At 41.2% G+C, this 26,049-nt stretch overlaps 1 protein-coding gene across 1 annotated transcript; it reads left to right on the forward strand.

The window, feature by feature from the left end:
- The first annotated feature begins 3,470 nt into the window (after positions 1-3,470).
- On the forward strand, positions 3,471-24,851 carry LOC135558911 (uncharacterized). The gene is made up of 3 exons (XM_064993130.1): positions 3,471-5,566; positions 9,744-10,575; positions 24,378-24,851. The coding sequence occupies exons 1-2, from the start codon at positions 3,899-3,901 to the stop codon at positions 10,479-10,481; spliced, it is 2,406 nt and encodes an 801-aa protein (XP_064849202.1). The 5' UTR covers positions 3,471-3,898; the 3' UTR covers positions 10,482-10,575; positions 24,378-24,851.
- The last annotated feature ends 1,198 nt before the right edge of the window (positions 24,852-26,049 follow it).

Genomic DNA, 26,049 nt, shown 5'->3' on the forward strand with positions numbered 1-26,049 from the left:
CAAATAATAATGTCTGTTGCAATGTTGTCTTTTTCCAGTTCCGTACAACTCACACAGAGAGAGAGAAAAGTTATTGTTGAGAGAATTGTGTGCATACTGTAGCTGAAAGCAATTTAGCTCAGCCCCACAGACTGCAGTTGACCATAGATGTTGACAATAGATGTAAGGCCTATGGTATGTAAGTGAAGTCAAGGTAGGGCTGAGGCGGTCATAACATTTTGTCAGCCGGTGAATGTCAAGCAAATAACTGCCGGTCTTATGGTAATTGCTCGTTAATTAGCATAAACACGTTTAGCATCTCCACGCATAGCCTACAAGCCACTGACTCAGACCTTTGGAGCATCTTCATTTTAAAAAGTCTAATAAATCAATTTAGTATTGCCGACACCATCAAAATATATCCATTATTTATTTTAGACAGGTCTAAAGAAACATGATATGAAAAAATGTAGTCTATTTCAGAAGAACAGAATAGCATGCTCTGAGTTGTCCTTATGTTAGGCCCTGATATGGCTGTGGGCTACACTAGTTAATTTAGCAGACAATATTTGCATAATTTTTCATTATTTTATAGTATGAAAAATAGAACTGAACATAGCTGAATAAAATAGAAACTATATTTTCTATAAACGATTTACTGGAAAGTGCGCACATGCAGCTAGTTTGTGTTGAGTGTTCAACAAAGAAACATGTCCTCCTATATGCTTAAGAGTTATTTATAACAACATTAGTTGTGATACAAATGTTGGGCTATATGTTTTCATTTGCAATACATTCTAAGGCAAAGGATTCTAAGGATGCAACTCTTATGATAATTTGCATGAAAGACATGAGCTCTGTTTTGTTTCTTGTGCAGGCTGCACACACTTCATCAGTCCCTCAGTTACAATTTGAATAGCACTTGATAATATTCTCCCAGGCCTCAAATTTCCTTGCAGCATCCCCTTGTGTGGCCGTTACGCCCCTAAAAAAATCCATGCCTTTTGCGGCCAAAGTGACTTTTAATTATAATTATAATTCCCTTCTCCCGGCTGCCGTGCTACAAAGCATCTCTCACTCACATGGTTCTCTCATGTATCTCAAATCTTATTAGCCAATGCCGTCACGTGATCAATTCCTTCTCACAGGCATCTCAGCAAGGAAGTTGACTAAGTGAAGACAGACACAATGGGGATGCAACTGCGCATATCCCTTTTATCAAAATTCGAGGCACATATTGAAGATGTTAGAGGAACTTTCCATATTTCGCCTACTTTGTCAGCCAACAAGATGAGTAGGCCTAACGAACAGCAAAAGCACTAGACTACATCAATCTATTATTCCCCATAGTATAAAAGTTTATCTATTCTATTGGAATGCAGGCTTCCTGTTTCTCTCCCTCACTTGGCTTCAAATGATCAACTATTAGGCCATTTCTCCACATTATAAGCGCAGCAATGGGCACACGGCTATAGGCTATAAGCGCGAATGTACTGTTCTCAAAAGTGACCGCAAATGCGATTATTGTTGTCATGCTTTATTATAAAGGTGCATTTTTATGGTGAAATTTATATTCCCCATACTTGAAACTCACGCACCGCCTATGTATGCCAGTTAGGCTCTACACCCGTTGTAAAGCGGATTAATGCGCTTCATTTTAAGAAGTTATTTGGCCACTTTAGTCGCGATACAAACCTTATCAAAACATATAGGCCTATGGGCTAGGCTACATGAGACGTGCGTGTCACGCCTTGGTCATTGTATTTTGTGTTTTCGTTATATATTTGTTCAGGCCAGGGTGTGACATGGGTTTATTGTGTTGTCGTATTGGGTTTTTTGTAGGCATTGGGATTGTGGTTGATTAGGGGTGTGTCTAGTTTAGGCTTGGCTGCCTGAGGCGGTTCTCAATCAGAGTCAGGTGATTCTTGTTGTCTCTGATAGGGAACCGTATTTAGGTAGCCTGGGTTTCACTGTGTATTTCGTGGGTGATTGTTCCTGTCTCTGTGTAGTGTTCACCAGATAGGCTGTAATTAGTTTTCACGTTCCGTTTGTTGTTTTGTATTTATTTAAGTTATTTCATGTATCGCTATCTTATACATTAAAGACATGAGTAACCACCACGCTGCATTTTGGTCCGACTCTCTTTCAACAAACGAAGAACGCCGTTACAGTGCGACTATGATTTGAAAAAGTCAAAACAAAAAAGGCATGTGCTGTTTCTTGCCTGACTGCACACTCTGGGCAAGTGATAGGCTAATATGGTCACCCATCAGAATATTCTTCATTTAATGTTGTCTTTAAATATTCTAAAATGAATGGACCATTATCAGTCACCTGTCTCAGAACTTAAATAGCGAACTTAAATAGCGAATGGAGGACAGTTTTTCAGTGGTTAATTTTAATGCCAGCCAGGTAGGCTATACTCCTGTTGTAAAGCAAAGCAATGCTATAGAAAACAGATGAGATCCTCCTCTTTTTAATAGAGGCCATCAAAAATCTGTTTTCTCATGCAATTGTTACGCAACATGGGCTCTCATGAAGTGTTTGATTTGATTTTTGAAAACATTTGCATTGATATCAGAGTGATTCGAGGGACAATTGAGTGCTAAGTACCAGGCTGTTAGCAAGTTTGGTGGGCTACTAATAACCATCAACAGCATCAGAGCTTGGAAGAGCCTTAGTTACCATGACTTAACGGTCACATGGAATGTGACTGCGGTCATGACTCGTCAACACCTGTATGGCGGTATTATGGTCACCGTAACAGCCCTAAGTCAAGGTAAATATACTGTCTACACCATATGTTTCGAAAAGAGTTTCATTTAGTTTAACTGTGAAGATGTACAACCTTATTGCTTTATTGTAAACTCAGACCAGAGAGAGCAAGAGAGAAAGAGAGAGAAAGTAATAAAGAGAGGGAAGAAGAAAAAGGAGTGAGAGGTAGAGTCTGAGAGTTGAAACCCTCCCTCTACAGGGCAGTGCTTCAGTCTCTCTAGTCAGAGGCATCCGTCGGGTCTGTTCAGCGATGCAGTCTGTGGCTGCTGAAACCCCTCTTCTCTCATCAGTCTCTTACTCCTCTCTCACTGGCTGAGGATTCCCTGACTGGCTCTATCCAAGCTGCATTTAATTGAAGGGTGCCAGGTTGTAACCACCTAGCAAGCAGGGCTAATTAGCTCAGAAACCTGTACTGGAGCAAGAGACTTACACAGCCACACTGCTGTCTAACGGACTGACTGGACGATAGAAACACACAGAACTAGATCTCCGGTGGAGGAAAGAGAGAGGGTGAGAGAGGGAGAGGAGACATTTACAGGCGACTGTGTGAGAGAATGAGAGAGAAGAGAGAGAGTTAGAAACAGCAGCAAGACTCAGAGTGTGAGAGGTGGAGAAATAGGAGGAGGGGAGGGGAAGGGAGGAAACGGGAAATGCAAAGCCAAGTGAGGGAGAGCGACGGGAAGCCTGCAGCAACAAATAAGACTGAGGAACGAAACAGGAGAGGTAAAGAGAGAGAAGGAGAGAGAGAAGGGATAGGGGGAGTGAGGGAGGTGGAAAAGAGGGGCCACGAGCAGGAGAGAGGGCTGCAGGGTGAAGGAGTGAGAGAAAAGTTAGAAAAGTGAGAGAGGGGGTCAGGGGAAAGAAAGACAAGAGCATAGAGAAAAACAAGTATAGAACAGAAGGGGAAACAAGAGGCAGGAAGAAAGGGGGGAGGGAAGTCTTAGGTAAGAAAAAAAGAGCAGAGCTGAAAAAAAGTTTTGTTTTGCAGTGGAGTCAGTCATAGATGAGGAAAACAGCTTGAGTGAATGGCTAGTTTGGAGTTGGAGAGCAGCGTGGAGGAGGAGGGGAGGAGAAGGAAACCAGTTGTTGTTTAAGGCGTTTTCCACAGCAGCCTCTACTCTAGACGGACTGTTTTCATTCTGACATGTACTCAGACAGCACACGGATGGGACACTATAGATTCATTCATCAAAACACAGACGACTACTGCTACTGCCTTCACTGTGTCCAATACGGACCCACGCTGTACCAGGGAGGACCAGGGGGGTACAGACCACCACCCACACACCCAGACCACCCAGAGTTGGACCTCAGAGGAGACATCAGCCTTCCTCCTTTCCCTGTGGAGCCAGAGGATATAGAACCTGGACTAGAGAAGTGTGAGAGAGGAGGTGAAGGAAGAGGAGATGGTGGAGGGGGAGAAGGTGGAGAAGGTGAAGGAAGTGATGCTGAAGCTGGAGCTGGATGGGGTGTAAGTGGTCACAGTGCCCCACAGAGGAGGCCAGTGTTCACCGGGCCGGGTCAGCATGGTCAACCTCAGCCAGGCCAGTTTAGCCCCAGCCACCCCTGGAACTACAACCCTGCCCATTGGACCTGCCCAGTGGAGCCTGGCCTGGGTCTGATATTCTACTCCCCTGTGAAAGAACAGTGTGGCTATGTGGGACAGGGTGGAGGTGGCACTGCTGGGACAGGGATCAGGACACACCCATTCAACAGCAATAGAAACGCGTCAGCCTCATCACCCCCCCTGGACCCGGCAAACACACAGTTCAGGGGTCAGCGGACCAAACACAGACAGGCTAGCTACAGCTACGGTCCTGAGAAACCGATCTGGGATCAGTCAAAATACAGACTAGAAAGACAGGCTAGCTATAGTCCACAGGAGCAACACAGACAAGCTAGTCTCGGTTTAGAAAAGCAGGTCTGGGGTCAGTCGAACCACAGACTAGAAAGACAGAATAGCTTCAGTCCACAAGAAATACACAGCCAGGTTAGCTACATTTACAGTCCAGAAGACAAGCTGACAAAACGACAGCTAGTCAGCTATGGTCCAGAACAAAAGGTCTGGGGTCAGTTGAAACACAGACAGACTAGCTACAGCTACAGTCCAGAGGAACAGGTCTGGGGATATGCTGGAGATGAACACGATCATTTGGACAGGTGTGTACCGCTTGAACAAAAAGAATTACACCCTCACATGCCAAATGGACATAGTGGTGGTGGTGGTCCCAGCCCCAGGCATGTGTACTCTCAGGGCGTGGGAGATAGAACTAACTACCAGGAGAGGACTACTAGATTAAAGGCTGGGGGAGCTGTATGTGGGGCAGGAGTGGACAGCTGTAATGGACGACATGTCCCTGCTGGCTCTGGCTCTGTTCAGACGACTTTCTTTTCCACTGAAGTCCCCCAGAAACAGTTGGTCAGCCAGCCCAGGCAGAGGAGTCATTGTGGGCCTGGCCTTGGTCATAGAACCCCAAGTCATGGAGCTACTGGACCAGTGCATGGAGCCACTATAGGCAGGGAAGAGAGATTCAACCAAAGGGCCAAACAGTCAGCAAGCCAGGGAGTCAACCAGAACCAGGGAGGAGACCCAGACTTAGACCCCCAGAGACAGAGGGTGAAGCAGAAGGATGGTCAGGGTTCAGTCCGGAAAAGCCAGTGTTCGGTCTGGGAGAACCAGTGTCATGTCCGGGAAAACAAGGGTTCTGTCCGGCAGAAGGAGGGCTTGGTTCGGGAGCAGATCAGACAGGTGGTGTCAGACCTGGAGGGGGTCCTGGGAGGTCTCAAACAGGTCCACGTGGAGATGAAGGAGGTAAGAACCCTTTGCTGTAGACAGCCTGGTTAATTCAGAAAAAAATGAAATTGAAAGCATCCCAGTGTTGTCTAATTCTTCATACCTTAGCTTGTCCATTGAGCTTTTGTCAATACTGTATGTTTAACCTAGCAGTTAGTCTGGTCCCAGATCTGTGTGGGGCCAAACATGGGAACTTTTGCTTAGACCATGGTTTAAACCATTGGTATGAAATGGCTTGCTGCTAGCTTTTCTCATCCGATGCTAAGGGCGGCCAGCTGATTAGATAATTATATCCGTTAACAAATTCCATCTCAGCCAATTAAAACGACTCCAGGAATCCACTAGGTGAAGCCTAGCATCCTCCTGGTTTCACAACTTATGAAACTGATGCTGCAAAAGACACAAAATCTGATTGTGCTTTCCTGTCAATTCTGTTACCCATGCTATTGATTGACTGGCCTAGCCTTTATAGACATTCAGATCAACAATAGAGCTATCATCATTGTCATGGATGTGTTATTAGCTGGGTTAGCATATATCAGCACTACAATCACTACAATGAATATAGGTGAAGATACATAAACATATACACTTAATTGTACAAGGATTTATATGCATTTTGATAATCGGTTACATCGTCACATTTGCACTATTTCTACTTGAGTACACATGGTAAATTACTATTGGGTAAATGACTGCTATTTGACCACACCACAAGAGTCATTGCCTTTGACTTTTACAATGTCTGAATATAAAGTTACATGTTATATAATCCTCCTACTTTTTTCAGTCAAAGTACATGGATGTTTATTAAATGGATGAGCAAAAACTTTATACCGTATCAGTCAAAAGTTTGGAGGGGTTTTCTTTATTTTTACTATTTTCCACATTGTAGAATAATAGTGAAGATATCACAACTATGAAATAACACATATGGAATCACGTAATAAACACTAAAGTGTTAAGAAAATCTAAATGTATTTTATATGTTAGATTCTTCAAAGTACCCACCCTTTGGCTAGATGACAGCATTGCACACTCTTGGCATTCTCCTAACCAGCTTTATGAGGTACTCACCTGGAATGCATTTCAATTCACAGGTGTGCCTTGTTAAAAGTTAATTTGTGTATTTTTTTTCCTTGTTAATGCATTTGAGCATATCAGTTGTATTGTGACAATGTAGGGGTGGTATACAGAAAATAGCCCTATTTGGGGAAAGATCAAGTCCATATTATGGCAAGAACAGCTCAAATAAGCAAAGAGAAACAACAGTCCGTCATTACTTTAAGACATGACGGTCAGTCAATATGGAAAATGTCAAGAACCTTTAACTTTTCTTCAAGTGCAGTCGCAAAAACCATCAAGTGCTATGACTAAACTGGCTCTCATGAGGACCGCCACAGGAAAGGAAGACCCAGAGTTACCTCTGCTGCAGAGGAAAAGTTCATTAGCGTTACCAGCCTCAGAAGTTGCAGCCCAAATATATGCTTCACAGACTTCAAGTAACAGACACATGTCAACAGCAACTCTTCAGAGGAGACTTAGTGAATCATGCCATCAAATTGCTGCAAAGAAACCACTACTACTACTATTCACAGACAGCTTCACCAGCAAAACACCCCCACACAAACATCCCTCCACCTCCATGCATCACGGTGGGAACCACACGTGCGGAGATCATCTGTTCACCTACTCTGCGTCTCACAAAGACAGTATTTGGAACCAAAAATCTCAAATTTTAACTCATCATACCAAAGTGCAGATTTCCACCGGGCTAATGTCCATTGCTCAAGTTTCTTGGCCCAAGAAAGTCTCTTCTTCTGATTGATGTCCTTTAGTATGCTGAGCACTTGTTGGCTGCTTTTTTTATTTAGAATTGAAGGCCACTTAACTGCCATGGCTACCACAGCATTCTGCAGTGATACGCCATCCAATCTGGTTTGCACTTAGTGGGACTAACATTTGTTTTTCAACAGGACAATGACCCAACACACCTCCAGGCTGTGTAAGGGCTATTTAACCAAGAAGGAGAGTGATGGAGTGCTGCATCAGATAACCTTGCCTCCACAATCACCCAAACTCAACCCAATTGAGATGGTTTGGGATGAATTGGACCGCAGAGTGAAGGAAAAGCAGCCAACAAGTGCTCAGCATATGTGGGAACTCCTTCAAGACTGTTGGAAAAGCATTCCTCATGAAGCTGGTTGAGAGAATGCCAAAATTGTGCAAAGTGGTCATCAATGGGGCGGCAGGGTAGCCTAGTAGTTAGAGCGTTGGACTAGTAACCGGAAGGTTGCAAGCTCAAAACCCCCGAGCTGACAAGGTACAAATCTGTTGTTCTTTCCCTGAACAGGCAGTTAACCCACTGTTCCCAGGCCGTCATGTGTTCTTAACTGACTTGCCTGGTTAAATAAAGGTACAATTAAAAATGTAAAAATGAATGCAAAGGGTTTCTACTTTGATGAATCTAAAATATATTTTGATTTGTTAACACATTTTTGGTTACAACATGATTCCATATGTGTTATTTCATAGTGTTGATGACTTCATTATTATTCTACAATGTAGAAAGTAGTAAAAATAAAAACCCTTGGATGTGTAGGTGTGTCCAAACGTTTGACTAGTACTGTATTCAAAATCCGTTTTGAATCTTGTATGATGTCAGGAGCCTAGTCAAGGAAGTATATTGTCACACTCCACTTAGACCATGGGTAACAAACCAAGCAGTTAGCCACATGGGCAGATTGTTAAATCTGGCTAAATTGGATGGTTGCTCTACCATTTAAGGTCTCTGATAGGTTGTTTCGTTATTTTGTTACAATATATAATTATCTGATCAGCTGGCCATCCTCAGCATCGTATTGAAATGATTAAGGCTTATCATTTTGAGTTCCGTCCATCTCATTTTCATTGAAAAGCAATGTGTTTCATTGAAAATGAGATGGACGGAACTCAAAATGATAAGCCTTAATAAGCTGTACTTACCAAGCCCTTGAAGTGTTCCAAAAACACATGTGATCTCACACTGAGTATACATTAAGAACAACTGCTCTTTCCATGACATAAACTGACCAGGTGAATCCATGTGAAAGCTATGATCCATTATTGATGTTACTTGTTAAATCCACTTAAATTAGTGTAAATGAATGGGATGAGACAGCTTAAAGAAGGATTTTTAAGCCTTGTGACCATTGAGACATGAATTGTGTGTGTCTGCCATTCAGAGGGCGATTGGGCAAGACAAAGGATTTAAGTGCCTTTGGAATTGTAGTAGGTGTCAGGCGCACCGGTTTGTGTCAGGAACTGTTACGCTGCTGGGTTTTTCATGCTCAATAGTTTCCCGTGTGTGTCAAGAATGGTCCACCACCCAAAGGATATCAACTCATTATTAGGAAGGCGTTACTAATGTTTGGTATATTCAGTGTATGTGAAATGAATGTGATCACTTGTGAAGTGTTCCAAAAACACGTTATTTTCACATGATTCCACATGTGAAATCATGTGATTCATCTGTAAGTGAGGACCCAGCAATCATTTTGTTGGATATGTTTTTATTAATGCGTTTATTATGAATTGTAATGAATTCATGTTATGAGTAAAATAGACATAGGGAGAGGAGTTGACTGAAATGTACTCAGAGATCAGAGGACGAGGCTATGTAAACCTTAAGTCTATGTATACATTTCAGCAGGGTCTATGCTTACATTGACATCTGAGACAAAGCAAACACAGATCAATGGATATCCTCTCTTTCTGTTTATGTAATGGTACATGACATTTAAATTACATTTGCATTCAGCTTTGCAGAAAAAAATACATTGTAGGCAAGTATGGAACAAGATAGCATTGCTTGTGTTTCACATCATTTCTGGTAGTTGCATTGATTTAAAGCTATTCACATGAACCTTTTGGCTAACACCTGCTAATGAAATTGGCAGAGACACAAGCAACACTTTACAGAGCCTGTCTTGAGACAGGTTCTGAATTATGGTTTGCTTTTATAGTGTCCATATGCAATAGGGCTGTAATATACTGTACGCTGTAAAACAAAATCTACATCTCTTAGCTCTTAAGCGGCAATCAACTAACATGTCATATCATAATGTAGTATAATGTAGTATTAATTAATGTAGTACAATGTATTAATATACAGTATTTTAGTAATGTAGTATATTGACTATGTATTGTCATTTAGGTGGTTGAACAGATTGATCTGCTGACAGCTAACATTGACCTGGTAGAGGGATCATGTAACAGTTCCCCTCATGGTGGTGACGCCATCCCCAACCCCAGAGACTGCAGAGTCCTGATGTATAATCAGAAGACTAGTACTGGAGAGCAGATGTATACCCACAAGATTAGGACTGTTGACCTGAAGACTAATGGAGACCAGGGATTCCTGTACAGAGACCCTGACCATACTGTCACCATACAAACTACCTCTCCATCCCATGTCCTCACCGCATCAGTCATCAAAACCAACCGGGTTGGGGTCACAGCCCTGAGCCCCCTGAGCCCGAGCCCTTCCAAAGACTCCAAACAGGAAAGACTGGGGCTCAACAAAGACCCTCCTATACCTGGCCCTTCCAGAGACATAAACCATGTGACCCAGACCCCTGGGCTAGAACAGATTCCCTCCCTACCCCTACTATTACGGACCCACACCCCTATCCCCACAGCCATGGTTGGATACAGTGTCCCGTCTCGTAGGAGCCAGAAACCACCACTGTACCCCCACCCCAACGGACAGGTGGAGAGGCTTAGTAAGGGTCTGGCTCCACCACCCTACCCGGCCCAGTCAGCCCTGCCGGTCCTGCCCCACCTGGCCCAGCCACCCTACCCTACCCACCCTAACCACCCTGCCCTGCCTCCCAGTGCCCTGAAGACACCCTCATACCTGGAGAAAAGCAGACCGAGCTCCAGCATGGTGTGAGGGGACAGCCTCACTTCCATGGGGGCTGGGAACATATATGACAAGGACAGACCTACACTGAGAGGTAGTCTGAGAGGGACTGACCAGGGACATGGTAAGTGTGTTTGTGTGTGTGTCTGCTTATGTTGTCACTTGGGTGCTGGTGATGGGGGAAAAACTCTATAGAGTTATATATTGGGATATTATTTTTTATTTCTTAGTATTTTTTTACCCCTTTTTCTCCCCAATTTCATGGTATCCAATTGATAGTTACAGTCCCATTGCTGCAACTCCTGTACGGACTCGGGAGACTCCTGTACGGACTCGGTCGAGAGTCGCGCGTCCTCCGAAACACAATCCAGCGAAGCCACACTGCTTCTTGACACTGTGCTAGCGGCACAGCTAGCACTGCGATGCAGTGCCTTAAACCTCTGCGCCATTTGGGAGCCCTCTGGGATATTATTTTTGATTATTGATCGTATTGTTTTGACTATATCGCAATATATAATTTTAGATTGCTGTACCTGCACTAAAACTCAAGGATTTTTTCTTCATAGCTTGTTCTCCATCTTCTTTTAAATAAAGTAGCCAATTAGTTTTCAGTACTTTTATTTCCATGAATGATCAAAACTCATTTTATCATGGCTCTCTCTTCTCCCTCTGCAGAAGACATAGGTGAGCAATAAAATCACAGTATTGAATTGAAATGCATATAGAATCGTGAGATATGCAATAGATATCATATCGGCACCTAATTATTGTGAGAATATCATATCGTGAGATCACTAGCAATTCCAGCCCTAATGGGTTTCTTTGTGAGATCCCTGGCAATTCCCAGCCTTAATGGGTTCCTTCCTAATGGTTCTGACTCATGACTTCAAAGAAATAGAGAGCAGGCAGCTTGTGGTTTACACAACCTGGCTACTGATGTACAGATGTAGGATCTTAATTTGATCACTTTCCTGCAATGCAGGAAATGTAAAACTAGTAGTTTTGTTGAGATCTAAAAAGGTTTCTGTAGTTTGTAATTCCCACTTGGAAATTTCCAACTTAATTTTCCCTTACCAAATATGTATCAAGCCCTACAAAGATGTAAATTTATTATAATCCACATAACACATAACTGGCTCAAATTAAGATCCTTCATCGATCCGATATATGTACGTGATACATGTACTTCATGATGGTAGTATAACAATTTGATTATACAAAATAATATTTGAGCAGCTATATTTGTGAAAATGCAAGATGATTGCTTGTGTGTATGTATGTGTATCTGTATGTCTGCTAATGTTGATGTCACATGAGTTCCCACTTCTCGTTATATCTTAGTCATCATGACTTCAGAGAAGTGGAGAGTAGGCTGGAGTTGAATCATTTCTTGTAACGAGACACTGACATCTGAGATTGATAGTGGAAACAAATGTCACTAAGTATTTATAGGATAACAGTCATGAGTCAATATATATCTGAGCATTGCGAGTCTACAAAATAACTCCCTGACACATTTATCTTACTATCATTCACAGATATAATATTTATAAAGATTGTGTTACACATGAAAGATCTAATTGACCACCATCAAACATCACAAATTAAGAATTCCAGAACATGCGTCTAAATGGCTGCAAACATTTACACCAGCATGTATAAATATTTGAGTAGATAAGGTCCCAAAAAATACAATATTGTTCGATTTGGTAAAGAAGCGTGAAAATTTGCACACTTTTATAATTTTTAACACTTAACAACACCTGATATAATGCCATTCATCAAAGCCCTGGGTCGGTATATAACGACCCCTGTAGGCCAATTGTGAAAATGCATGTAGGGTACTAGGGGGTAACTAGCCCCCTCTAAGAACAATGTCGAATTGCTGACACAAAAAAGCAACGTTTGGAGAAAAAAAATTGGTATATGGATGAAAGTCATGCTTAGTCAAATAAACTATAAAGGGAAATAAATGGCTACAGTTTACACTTTTTTTATTATTTCATGAAAAGTAGATTTTTTTTAAAGTACCGGGGTAACTGCCCCCCTCCCCCCGGGGGTGCCAGTTACCCTGGTAAAAGATTATGGGATAAGATTTCACACAAGTGTGTTAAAATCCATTTCATTCTTTAGTAAGTAATACTTAAAAGCTAAGTACAGTTGTCTCGTTTTAATTATTTAAATAAAATATGGGGGGAAGTGGTGTTGCACATGTCACCATTTATATCCGCACTATGAGGAGATTTGATGTAAAGTCCCTCTTTTTACCTAACCTTTTTAACTCACATGAATTTTCCTTGTTCTTTCTTCATTGTTAATTTTTGATACAATCCATTATGTACAAATGCACCTAATATTATTTGAATAATGCAAGATTTAAAACCCAGCAGTCTTTAAAATGATATTTAGGATCAAAAGGTTTTCAATAGTTGGAATATAATATTGGAATGGAATATAACCAAAACTATTAAATGACATTGGAATATAACATTTCATACAATAACTTAACTAATTAACTCAGTGTAACATTGATGTGGCAACTTTCTTATGCTCTGCTATTGCACAATTCTAAATTTTACATAGGTCCCAAATAAAGCTATCCCCAGTAAAATTGGAGCACCCCTCATGAGCCCACCAATCCAGTCCCCACCTGTGACTGAAAACAGGGGGAGAGATGCCAATTGAAAAGCTCTCTTAAAAACATAGCTATCTATCTACCTACATAACATAAAATGCTGTGTAAAATAACTAAATGGTTATAAAGTAACATCAACTGTGAAGATATCAGTCACCAGTGGAAACATTTACAAATGCAATTAAGTTATGTTATCTTTTGAATGTATTTTACCTCAGACGATCTGATAGTAAGGTTGCTAGCTAGCACTCCTAGCAGCTTATGCTAACTAGCTAGCTGGCTAGTATTTTCTGCTAGTGAAGTTGCTACCTAGCAAGTTAGCATAAACTAGCAATAACTGGGCCAGTCATTTTCTAAAAGACAGGTAGAAACACATTCGTTACACACTGGTCACAACGTGGCCCTTTGGGGGTGTATATCATGCCCCCCCCCTCTCTCACTCTCCCCACCACAAATGTTATGACTTTACGACAGGTCATAAATACCTGGTAGAAACTGCCATGCAGTATTGAGGGAGAGAGTCTACCACAGGGCTGCCCAACCCTCTTCCTGGATATCTACCGTCCTGTGGGTTATCAGTTAAACATAGTGGCAGGTCATTTTTTACCCTTTCGACAACACAAGGGTTAAATGTGAAGACTTATTTTATCAAATCAATCCTCTATGTGTAATTATTATTACGTGATTAAACTAATCATGTAAACTTTAATTAACTAGGAAGTCTCTATTTCCCGAATTGACTCTTCAGATATTTTCATATCAAAACAGTCACTTATTAATTCATTATTATTATTACCTCATCAGTTCTTATTAGTGAACGTCACAAACCCTTGGATATCTGCACAAACCCTAGTTTCCATAATGAATCAGCAATACACATATTGACCTAATGATTTATTTACTAGCTAACTAAATAATCACACAGTATTACATAACAAACAGTAGATATTTGGGTTCTACATGATACAAAGAAAAAGTCCCCGCGGACGAAGCCGATATAGCAGTTTGGTAGACGAAGGAAAAGGGTGGGGACTGAGAGAGCGAGACAGAGAAAACAGATTCACTACACCAAGCGGATAATTCTAATCATTGAAATGCTAATCCTTTGCACATGATCAGCCGCTTATTCAAGAATAATTTAAATGTATATATTTACGCCCGTATGTCATTGTTGTCTCTCCGTAGAAAACAGTCGCTTGTCCTGTAGAGTTTATCAGAGTCTCTGGTAAACTTTCCCAGTAGACACAATGTCTTTCGTAGTTGTAGGTGGTTAGAATGGGTACTTCAGAGTACATTTTGGAAATGTTCTTATAGAATCGATGCTTCGGCGGTTGTCGGTATTCTCGTTCTAGACTTACGTAATTTCTAGCTGCAGACCAGTAATTATATGTCTAAGATTTGCTCTTATTCTGTAGTGATCGATAGTCTCAGAGTTTAACCATTTCCAGACGTGAAGCCAAAAATACAGCTGTATGGTCTCCGATGGCCTATAAAATTGTAGCCATTCCAATGTGGGGACTCTGTCCCGGCGTTCTCTGACTTAAAACCTCTTAGAGCTACCCCCTACTTTTTTCAATTTCCGCCTGAAAACATACCCAAATCTAACTGCCTGTAGCTCAGGCACCATTTGAAAGAAAACACTCTGAAGTTTGTGTAAATGTGAATTGAATGTAGGAGAATATAACACAATAGATCTGGTTTAGATAATACAATGAAAAAAAACATACGTTTTTTTTATTGTTGTATCATCATCTTTAAAATGAACAAGATAAAACAAACATTCAGATAGGATGATGGGGACCATTTCAGTGAAAAACATAAGAGGGCAACAGTACTTGTGTAACGTTTCAGAATGATAACTTCCAAAATGAGTGTGCTTACATGACAATTATCATGAAGTCACCCCGGTGTCCCACACAAGTAGCCCAAATGTACCCAAGTGGCCAAATTGTTGAAGTCATACATTTTGAATTGAATAACTATATACAAAATACCAAAATGGTATTCTAACACCCCCCCCAAAAAAAAGAAATAGAGAAAAAAACATGAAAAAAATAGATACCTCAGTCCTCTACACAATATTGTGCTGCTGATGCCAGGTGCCATAGCAGTCTCTTTCTGCTGTAAAGCAGAGGGTCACCAAGCATGTGGCGCAGGTGATGGGGGACCTCATTCTGCAAAGAACACAGCGACGCCTCGATGCTGTGCCCTGTTGGCCCTGAGGCACATCAATGCCTGCAGAAATAAATTTGGGCAGATGAACACCACTTGTGGCAGGAGCTGGATGAACCAGCTTCAGTGGGGGATGGACACCTTGGCACTGGGGGCTCCCATTCGGAGTCAGTGTCACTGTGAAAGAAAATGTTCAGTAAGTATAGTTTCACATATGAGCCCTGTATCAACAGGTATAATAAACATATATATATATAGAGTACAGGGAACATAGGGTTGAATGTATTATTATAGACCTGCTAGATCTACTGTCTCATTTATATTATGACATTTCAGCTAGATCTACTGTCTCTATTATATTACAACAGACCAGCTGTATCTACTGTCTCCATTTCACTTTGGCCATTGTTGTGGGCCTGCCCTCCCCTCAACAGCCTCAAATAGGCTATTTCATTTAACAAATAATATTTAATATTATTAATTTCAAATAACGGCATTAGCATGAGAAGAACTTACCAGTCCAATATTATTTTCTCTCCATTCAAAAAATATTCCTCCATTTGGGAATCGCTAAATGAAACATCCTCAATCAATTTCTTCTACAATTGTGTGTACATCTGTATATCTAGACTTAGATTTAGCTTTCCCTGACTTCGTCGCCATACTGATTGATATATAAACAGCTGAATATGCGCTTTACCAAAACAATGTTGTGCGCAACATGCGTGGCACCTTCCGGTATGAATCGTCAATGGCGAATGAACCCCTTACGCCGGAGTTTACTACACGGGTTGGTCTTCCAAAACATAAACATTACATATTGTCGTTTACCTCAGCTCATTGGCTATCTACCCAGCTAGATTTCAAGACGATCAGTGGTCATTGTGTTAAAATACAGTCAATCAACGAAACAGCGGTCATATCATTGGTGCACAATGATGTCATTACTTGTTGTCCTTGCAGAGAGGTTAACAGCAGAGAAAACCACCTAAATGATATTTGTCCTAGAGTGACCCCAACTTTAGAAAAAGTGAAACATCGCCTTTGTTCATATTTCCATGAAAGCTGTACACGACCAGGGTACAAAGATTGTCTTAGGGTCATTTTTGATCATCATTTGAGGCACACACACACACACACACACACACACACACACACACACACACACACACACACACACACACACACACACACACACACACACACACACACACACACACACACACACACACACTGAGAAATTTAGATTGTGTGCTATTGATTGAACAAAACTAAAACTTTCTTGTGCATGTGCAGCATCTCCCCTCCACGACCCCACACATAACTTAAGTTCACAGACAAAATAAAAACAATTTCAGACTAAGTAACCATTTCTTGAAAGCATTGTTTACCAATGGGGAATGCAGTCAGAGGCTATAAAGGTGCTGCAGATGACAGCCCTCCCAGTTCTCTCTTTGCTGAAGCCATGAGTGCACGTTTCAGGGCCCAACAGGTCGTAGATCTCATTTTTTCAGATGTCCAGCAGGAACAAGAGAACAATGATTTGGAAGAGGAGGAGGTATCTGAAGATGAAGATATGGAAGAATTACAACCCAGAGCACGATGCATCCTCTTCAAATGAAGAAGAAATCCTCCAAGCTGAACGAGAAACATTTTTGTCAAAGAACAGCAAAATAACATGGTCCTTGTCACCATATGACAACCAGGGCAGGATGGCAGCACAAATATCATAAGGATGACCCCAGGGACCACAAGACATGCAGTTGCCCATGCCCAGGACATTGCCTCAACATTCTACATGTTCATAACACCAGCCATTGAAAAAATCATCCTGGAGATGACACATTTGGAGGTTTTCCGTAAACATGGAGACTACTGGAAAAGGATGGATGAGATTGACCTGCATGCCTACATAGGGCTGCTAATCTTAGTGAGTGTGTATAGGTCCCGAGGCGAGGCTACATGTAGTCTCTGGGATGCAGAGAGTGGAATGGCAATTTTCCGTGCCACGATGCCACCGAAAGCCTTTCACACTTTCTCAAGAATGCAACAATTTGATAACCGTGAGTCAAGACCTGCAAGACGTGTGAGAGACAAACTGGCAGCCATAAGAGGTCTGGGAGAAGTGGGTGGAGTGTCTGTCATGCCTCTACAACCCTGGGCCTGAAGAAACAGGAGCAGCAACTGGTTCCATTCAGAGGTAAAAAAAAAATTCACTGTTCATTTTATTATGTATTGCTGTAATATAATTGATTTATGTGATTGTTTTCTGTGACACTGATGCTAATTACTGATAGTAATCTCTTTTGTCAAAAGGTCGCTGTCCTTTCCGACAGTATATGCCCAGCAAGCCAGCAAAGTATGGCATCAAGATATGGGTGGCCTGTGATGCACAATCCAGCTACGCTTGGAAGATGCAAGTCTGCACAGGGAGGCCGTTCAGAGGAGGCCCAGAGAAGAACCAGAGGATGCGGGTTGTGCTTGATGTGACAGATGGACTGAGGGGGCAAAATGACACGTGTGACAATTTCTTCATCTCTTATGAACTCAGCCAGCAGCTCCTGAAGAGGAAGATCATAAGGTTGGCACAGTTAGAAAGAACAAGCCTGAGCTCCCCCCTGCACTCCTCGCAACAAGAGGGAGAGATGCCTTCTCATCAAAGTTTGCCTTCACCTCCACCACCACTCTAGTTTCTTACCTCCCAAAGAGGAACAAGAATGTGGTCCTCCTGAGCACACTGCACAAAACAGCTGAGATCAATGATCGTGAGGGCAGCCATCATCCTGGACTACAACCACAACAAAGGAGGAGTGGACAACCGGGACAAGGTGATTGGAATTTACAGCTTCAGGAGGATGACTGCCCGCTGACCCCTGGTTATCTTCCATAACATAATTGATGTGTCCTCATACAATGCCTTCGTGATATGGAACAAGATCAACCCTACCTGGATGCCTGATAAGCGGAACAAGAGGAGGGTGTTCCTGGAGTAGCTGGGAAAGGCACTTACACATTCAAAGAAGGGAGTGCCTCCCCCGCACAGCAGCCTCTGCAGCGCTTGTGAAAGCTGTTCAGAGGACTGAATCCTGTCCTGATCCACCTGAGGCTGCAGCTGGGACAGGCTAGAGGAGGAGTTGCCAATTCTGCCCCCAAATAATGACTGTAAAACAAATACTATGTGCTGCACATGTGAGAAATACATATGCAAAGTCCATGCACACACACTTGCATACTGTCCTACATGTGCTAATTAGAGTTGACCTGTGCAGTACCTTTAGCAATAATAATAATAATTGTAAACCTCTACTTTAGTAAAGAAAACAATTATGACAGGTGTGTTGTAATAGAAACGAGGAGTGTCCACTGACTAAATGCAAGTCTTTCTGCATTGTGAAGAGGGAAAACCCAGATATTCACCAAGTTTGTGATGAATGACAGGATATTTCTTCATGCAAAATCGATTTGTGGTTTAAAATTCAATGAAGTGCTTTATTTTAGGGGTTGAGCGAAGGTGGGTCATTTTTTACCCTTCGGACAAGGGGAGTGTACAGAATGTTAAGACTACACTTAATGATAGTCACAGACACGACACACTCTTCCAACATTTTACTAATTTACAGGAAAAGTATCTACATTTTTTTTATCTAAACAAGTGGATTATTTATCTTATCCTACTTGTATATTTAAAAACAAATTATAGATCTTACTTCATTGGAATATATCGATAACTTTTTCAAAATGTCAAAAAATGTGATAAACTTATCACAAAATTATTTTGTTGAAATATCTCCAAAAGCTGTGATGACACAGAGGACATTTTTTGTTGAGCAAAAGCAGTGGCAGCCAGGGAAAGTGATCTTAATATGAATTACAGTGGTGCGAGCAGTTACCCCAGGGGGCTAGTTACCCCCTCGTACCCTAAATGTATTGATGTTTTGGGTCAACGCTTCCCCTGTGTTGGGTCTACATGGCCCCAAAATAGCTTGAAAGTGTTGTATTGGTTTGGGGAAAACATTCCATAAACCAACACCATAAGGACTTTTTATGTATTTTTTTACTTATGATCGCAACTGAATAAAAAATATAAAAAATTGTAGTAAGATTTTTATATTTTCACTGTCAGGTGTGCTCCCTCTCCGGCCTCTAGGTTACCAGGCTGCTCGTTATGGCGCACACTTGTCACCATCGTTACGCGAATCAGCGCATAATGACACTCACCTGGACTTCATATACCTGCCCTATATATGTCACTCCCTTTGGTCCCTTCCCAAGGCGTCATTGTTTAAGTTCTTGGGTCATGTCTATGCGTTGTTTGTGTTACGTGTTTGTTTCATTTATTTATAAAAAACCTCACTCCCTGAATTTGCTTCCCGACTCTCAGCGCACATCGTTACATTCACTTTCAATGTTGTGTATTAAATACAAAGTCACCCTTTACACTTTTACACCCATGGAGCTGGTTGGCCATTTTGTAAAACTGTTATCCTATAGTGTAATTGGTTAAATATGTACACTGTAGCTGGATGTATTTATTTGAACATATCCTGGCTTTTTGTAAAAGTTTTGTGATCTTAACATAAAGGGACATCAGATTTCATGTCACATTTCTTAAAAGTGCCATAGTATATATAATATATAAGCAGTATGAAACTTTGTATTTAATACACCACTTTAAAAGTGAAAATATCAACATTACACTGAGTTTTCTGATGTTTTTTCATAATTGTTGTGATCATGAAGGAAAAAACAAAGGCCATATGCTGTTGGTTGATTGAATGTGTTCCCCAAACCAATACAAACATTTAAAGCTATTGTTGGGGCCATGTAGACTCCAAATGTCAATACAGGTAAATGTATATTCACAAATGGTGCTACAAGCCAACCTGAGGCTTGGCTAAAATGGCACAATATGAGTTTTTTTCAGCATGAAAAAAAGTTATGTGTCAGTTTTCACGCTTCTATACCACATTGAACAATTTTCTAGCTTATCAACTGGACTAAAAAGAAAATAATGAGAGAGAAAGAGAGAGTGAGCGTTCCCTTCTGTGAAGATACTGTACTTCCCCATTGTGCAGAATATGTGTAACTGCAATCTATTTTTTTCTGGCCTGTGCCTTGTGTCTGTGAGTTGGGCAAGCACAATCTGGTTTTAATCATAAAGCCTTTGGACAGATATCAGAGCAGAATGAGGCAAACCAAACGCTAGCTTATTATATTTGAGATGGTCACATAAACATGAGCAGTTCTCGACATTGTTCAACATGGCGATAGTCAAAGACGGTGTGGATATAAAAAACAGCTTCCAGGGAGAAAAGGCCTGTGACTTCTGGTTAAAGCTTTTAAAATAGGCTTTGAAATAATGGAGAAGTAGATCGATTTTTTTGTAGAAGTTGTTTCTTGTAAATCGCTTGTAAGTACACAACTATGGTTATTTTCTACGCAATACATTTTGCAGTGTTAAACTTACACTTACAGTAAAGAGTGCATTTTAACACCATCTCAGGCTACATATGGTGCTAGTCTACAGTATTCTGATTATAGTGTTAATATTGAGTGTTAACGTAAAACTCTGCCATGTAAAAAATTAACACTGCAGTACACTTGCCAGTGTTACTGAAATGTAACACTATGGGGTAAGTAACACTCACAATGTTATTTATATTCAACACTAGTGTTGATCTAAAGTTAACTCCTATTAGTGTTAAACAAAACACTGTTGCAGCAAGTCATTTTGGATGTTGTTTTAACACTGTATGGTGTAAATCCTAAATTGCATATTTCATATGGTGCCTTTTCTTTTTGAGTGAATTGTGAAGTTACCACCCATGACTAAATTTATTAGTAAGAGAGACATGGTTGATTAATACATTATTTTTAAAGGCCTGTGGCTTTCACCAAATAAGTATCTAGGTAAAGGTTATCTTTAAAATTTTACTTTATGACAATTAATTTGTTGTACTTAATTAAGCCATTTTGCCACAACTTTGGAAGTATGTTTGGGGTCATTGCCCATTTGGAAGACCCATTTGAGACCAAGTTTTAACTTCCTGACTGATGTCTTGAGATGTTGCTTCAATATATCCACATAATTGTACATCCTCATGATGAAGTGCACCAGTCCCTCCTGCAGCAAAGCATCCCTAAAACATGATGCTGCCACCCATGTGCTTCACGGTTGGGATGGTGTTCTTCAGATTGCAAGCCTCCCCCTTTTTCCTCCAAACATAACGATGGTCATTATGGCCAAACAGTTATATTTTTGTTTCAACAGACCAGAGGACATTTCTCCCAAAAGTACAATCTTTGCCCCCATGTGCAGTTGCCAACCGTAGTCTGGCTTTTTTGTGGCCGTTTTGGAGCAGTGGCTTCGTCCTTGCTGAGTGGCCTTTCAGGTTATATCGATATAGGACTCGTTTTACTGTAGATATTTTCTTTTTTATCTATTACCGCTCCTCTTCTCTGCTGTCCTCAAAAGCACATATTGTACTTGTATGATTAGCCTTGGATGAAAGAAATAACAGGCAGAGATTTAATTGGACTCATATTGGACTTATACATTGGAGGCATGACCTTTTATCTTATATTTCTACTCCTCCATCTACAGTAGCAAGGCTGAACAACAAGGACACATACTTAACCTATGAGTTCATCCTCCTTGACACTATCTAGGTTTCCATCACTAGTTAATTAAAGACTGTACAATACAGAAATGCCATTATGGAAGGAGAAATACATTCTTAAAAGTCTAAGGCGTTGGGAGGGGAAGTTCCAAGCTGACACATTAGTGTGTAGGCTAAACCTTTCGGATGCTACAGACGTTTTCATGAGAAGACCGATTTTTGGGATCCCCTAGTCTGACAAACAGAGCTGTAAGCTCTGCCACTTTCCACCACAGATGCAGAAGGGCGTCATAGGTGGATGCTGTGGATTGAGAAGCAGCCCATGCAAAAACATGACAGCTCTAGCTTAAACTGACGGATTTTGATGTGAATTTTTTTATTATGTTACATAGATTTGTGCACTCGTGTGTCAATAGACTCTAGGGGGTTAAATGTATATCAATTTATTGGCTGGGGAACAAGGTCAATTCAATTCAGCAGGAGAGCTGAAATTGTAAGAATTTAAATGGAATTGACCCCAACCCTTCTGGGCAGATGCTCTTGATACAGAATGTAAAGCCACAATTGGTAATGTGTTATGTTTTTAACCAAAACAGTGCCTTCAGAAAGTATTAACACCCCTTGACTTTTTCCACATTTTATTGTTACAGCCGGAATTTAAAATGGATTAAATGTAGATTTTTTTGTCACTGGCCTACACACAATACCCCATAATGTCAAAGTGGAATTATGTTTAATAATTTTGACTAATTCATAAATAATGAAAGGCTGAAATGTCTTGAGTCATTAAGTATTCAATCCCCTTCTTATGGCAAGCCTTAATAAGTTCAGGGAGTATCAGTTTGCTTAACAAGTCACATAATACATTGCATGAACTCTGTGTGCATTAATAGTGTTTAACATGATTTTTTGAATGACTACCTCATCTCTGTACCCCCACACATACAATTGTCCCTTAGTCGAGCAGTGAATTTCAAACACAGATTCAACCACAAAGACCAGGAAGGTTTTCCAATCCCTCACAATGAAGGGCACCTATTGGTTGATGGGTAAAAAAGATGAAGCGGACAATGAATATCCGTTTGAGCATGGTGAAGTGATTAATTACACTTTGGATAGTGTAACAATACACCCATTCACCACAAAGATTATTTTTACAGCGTTTAATGGCTGTGATAGGAGAAACCTATTTATATAGCCCTTTGTACATCAGCTGATATCTCAAAGTACTGTGCAGAAACCCAGCCTAAAACCCCAAAGAGCAAGCAATGCAGGTGTAGAGCAACGGTGGCTAGGAAAAACTACCTAGAAAGGCCAAAACCTAGGAAGAAATCTAGAGAGGAACCAGGCTATGAGGGGTGGCCAGTCCTCTTCTGGCTGTGCCGGGTGGAGATTATAACAGAACGTAGCCAAGATGTTCAAATGTTCATAAATGATAAGCATGGTCAAATAATAATAATCACAGTAGTTGTCGAGGGAGCAGCAAGTCAGCACCTCAGGAGCAAATGTCAGTTGGCTTTTCATAGCCGATCATTAAGAGTATCTCTACCACTCCTGCTGCCTATAGAGAGTTGAAAACAGCAGGCCTGGGACAGGTAGCATGTCCGGTGAACAGGTCAGGATTCCATAGCCGCAGGCAGAACAGTTGAAACTGGAGCAGCAGCACGGCCAGGTGGACTGGGGACAGCAAGGAGTCATCATGCCAGGTAGTCCTGAGGCATGGTCCTGGGGCCCAGGTCCTCTGAGAGAGAGAAAGAAAGAGTGAAAGAGAGAATTAGAGAGAGCACACTTAAATTCATTTGGGACACCGGACAAGACAGGGGAAGTACTCCAGATGTAACAAACTGACCCTAGCCCCCAGACACATAAACTGCTGCAGCATAAATACCGGAGGCTGAGACAGGAGGGGTCAGGAGACACTGTGGCCCCATCCGATGATACTCCCGGTCAGGGCCAAACACGAAGGATATAACCCCACCGACTTGCCGAAGCACAGCCCCCACACCACTAGAGGGATATCTTCAACCACCAACGTACCATCCTGAGACAAGGCAGAGTATAGCCCACAAAGATCTCCGCCACGGCACAAGGGGGGGGGGGGTATACTAACCTAAATGTCAGAGTGAAAAGAAGGAAGCCTGTCCAGAATATTCCAAAACATGCATTCTGTTTGCAATAAGGCACTAAAGCAAAACTGCAAGAATGTGGAACTGAAATTAACTTTATGTACTGAATACAAAGCATTATGTTTTGGGAAAATCCAACACAGCACATCACTGAGTACCATTCTTCATATTTTCAAGCATTGTGGTGGTTGCATCATGTTATGGGTATGCTTGTCATCGGCAAGGACTTGGGGGTTGTCTCGGATAAAAATAAACTTAATAAAGTTTATTTAATAAAATTGGTTTAGTCACTGTATATCATTAATTTAAATTACCATTGACCATTAGTTGTATTGTATTGCAATTTTAAGTGCTGTGTTGTTGTCTTCCTCAGGAGCCCTGACGTGGTGAAGAGATTACTTCAGTCAGTGATGGACACAGAGACAGAGCTTGGCCTGAAGATGGGGGTATTTCCAAGGGTGAACGCTCTAGACAGACAGGAGGGGAAGGGGATTCCACATTACAGAATGAGATGCACAGACCTGAGACACAGCATGCAGCAAGCACTTCAACCTAACATATATAACTTAAAACAGCAAAAAGACACATTTCTGATACAAGTTGGACAATAAAGTATTATATTCATAACTAAACCCTACTTGAATTATACAACAAAGGTTATCAACCAAAGAATCTGTAGAAAAATGAGAATTGATGTTGGAAGTTATATGATTATAGTATCTATATTCATGTTTATAAATGTTTATTTTAAAATGTTCTGAGATATTAGAAAATTGTACTGTCTGAATAGAAATACTTCATATTGACAACTGAATATCTTACATTTGTTACATTTGTGTATGGATTAAAAAACAACAATAAACTAATAATGGACATTGATTTTGATTTAAAATTATTTATGTTCTGGTATGGCACCAATGGAAGACTGTAGTCTGTCTCAGTATGTTTCTTCTCCACTTGACTCTCTGTATTTCATGGCACTAGGGTCTAAACTGCCTTTGCCTACATCCCAAATTACACCCTATTCCCTATATAGTGCACTACTTTTGATCATAGCCCTATGATGGGAGTCATTTGGAACGCAACCTGTATGTCTCTTGCTGTCTTTATGCCATGGCACAGACTGCTGTGTGTTGGAGCCGTCTGCACGTAGTCCTGCTAACATCTCTGTCTCTCTGTTTATTTAAGTCTTGTCTGAGAGTTTCACCAATTCTCTCCCAGATACTCTGCCCCTACTTTTAGGTTTCTACAGTACATGTCTCTCTGTGTCTCAATATCAGACCAAGGTTCAAATGCTACTTGCAATCTTTCAAATACTTCTTTAGATATTTGCTCTAGCCTGGCTAAAGTTCCAGATGGACGAGTTTTACAGTTTTGAAACTATTCAATTGGGCCCCGTAAGCCACGCAAGCTCAATCAAGCACCGATAAAGTGTTTGAAATTATTTCAAATAGTATTTGAATCCAAGTCTGCTCAGTGTCCAGCTCTCTCTGTGGTTTACAAACCCTGTTTCCTCCTGTCACTCCAGTCTCCTCCACCCTCACCACAGAAGAGCTCTCTTTCTCCTCTGTTGACGTCAAGCCCTGTTGACCGATGACGAATGTACTGAGTGTGTACCACTACAAACTGTTAGTCACACCCGCAGGAACGCCACACGGCACAGTAGTTACGTGTCTCTGGCCGTGGCTCTGACGCTGTGTCCAAAATGGCACCCTATTTATTCCATATGTAGTGCACTACTTTTGACCAGGGATGCAGGCTCAGACTGTCCTGGAAAGAGTGATTGTGTGGTGATTGGGCGAGAGGGGTGAGGTTGTGAGTAGATGCTAAGCCACTGAGGATTAGGGAGAGCCACAAGGTCAAAGACGCACACACATCTGTTCTAAGGTACCGTAGAAGAGGTAGCCTACTTTTAGTCACTTGCAGGAAAACCTTTTGGATGTTCAAATTAGTTCGAAACTAATGTGAACTGTTCAACCACATTCTATATGGTTTCCTTATCATTCTAGCACTTATGCAAAAAAATAATTACAATGTAGAAATCT

The sequence above is a fragment of the Oncorhynchus masou genome, chromosome 17, assembly GCF_036934945.1.
Source record: "Oncorhynchus masou masou isolate Uvic2021 chromosome 17, UVic_Omas_1.1, whole genome shotgun sequence".
Lineage (NCBI taxonomy): Eukaryota > Metazoa > Chordata > Actinopteri > Salmoniformes > Salmonidae > Oncorhynchus > Oncorhynchus masou.

What these genes read in the sequence shown, in the direction of transcription:
- LOC135558911 (XM_064993130.1), top strand. Translation starts at nt 3,899, where the DNA reads ATGTACTCAGACAGCACACGGATGGGACACTATAGATTCATTCATCAA. An exon ending in TCCACGTGGAGATGAAGGAG is followed by an intron (nt 5,567 to 9,743) that starts GTAAGAACCCTT and finishes ATTGTCATTTAG; the next exon opens with GTGGTTGAACAGATTGATCT.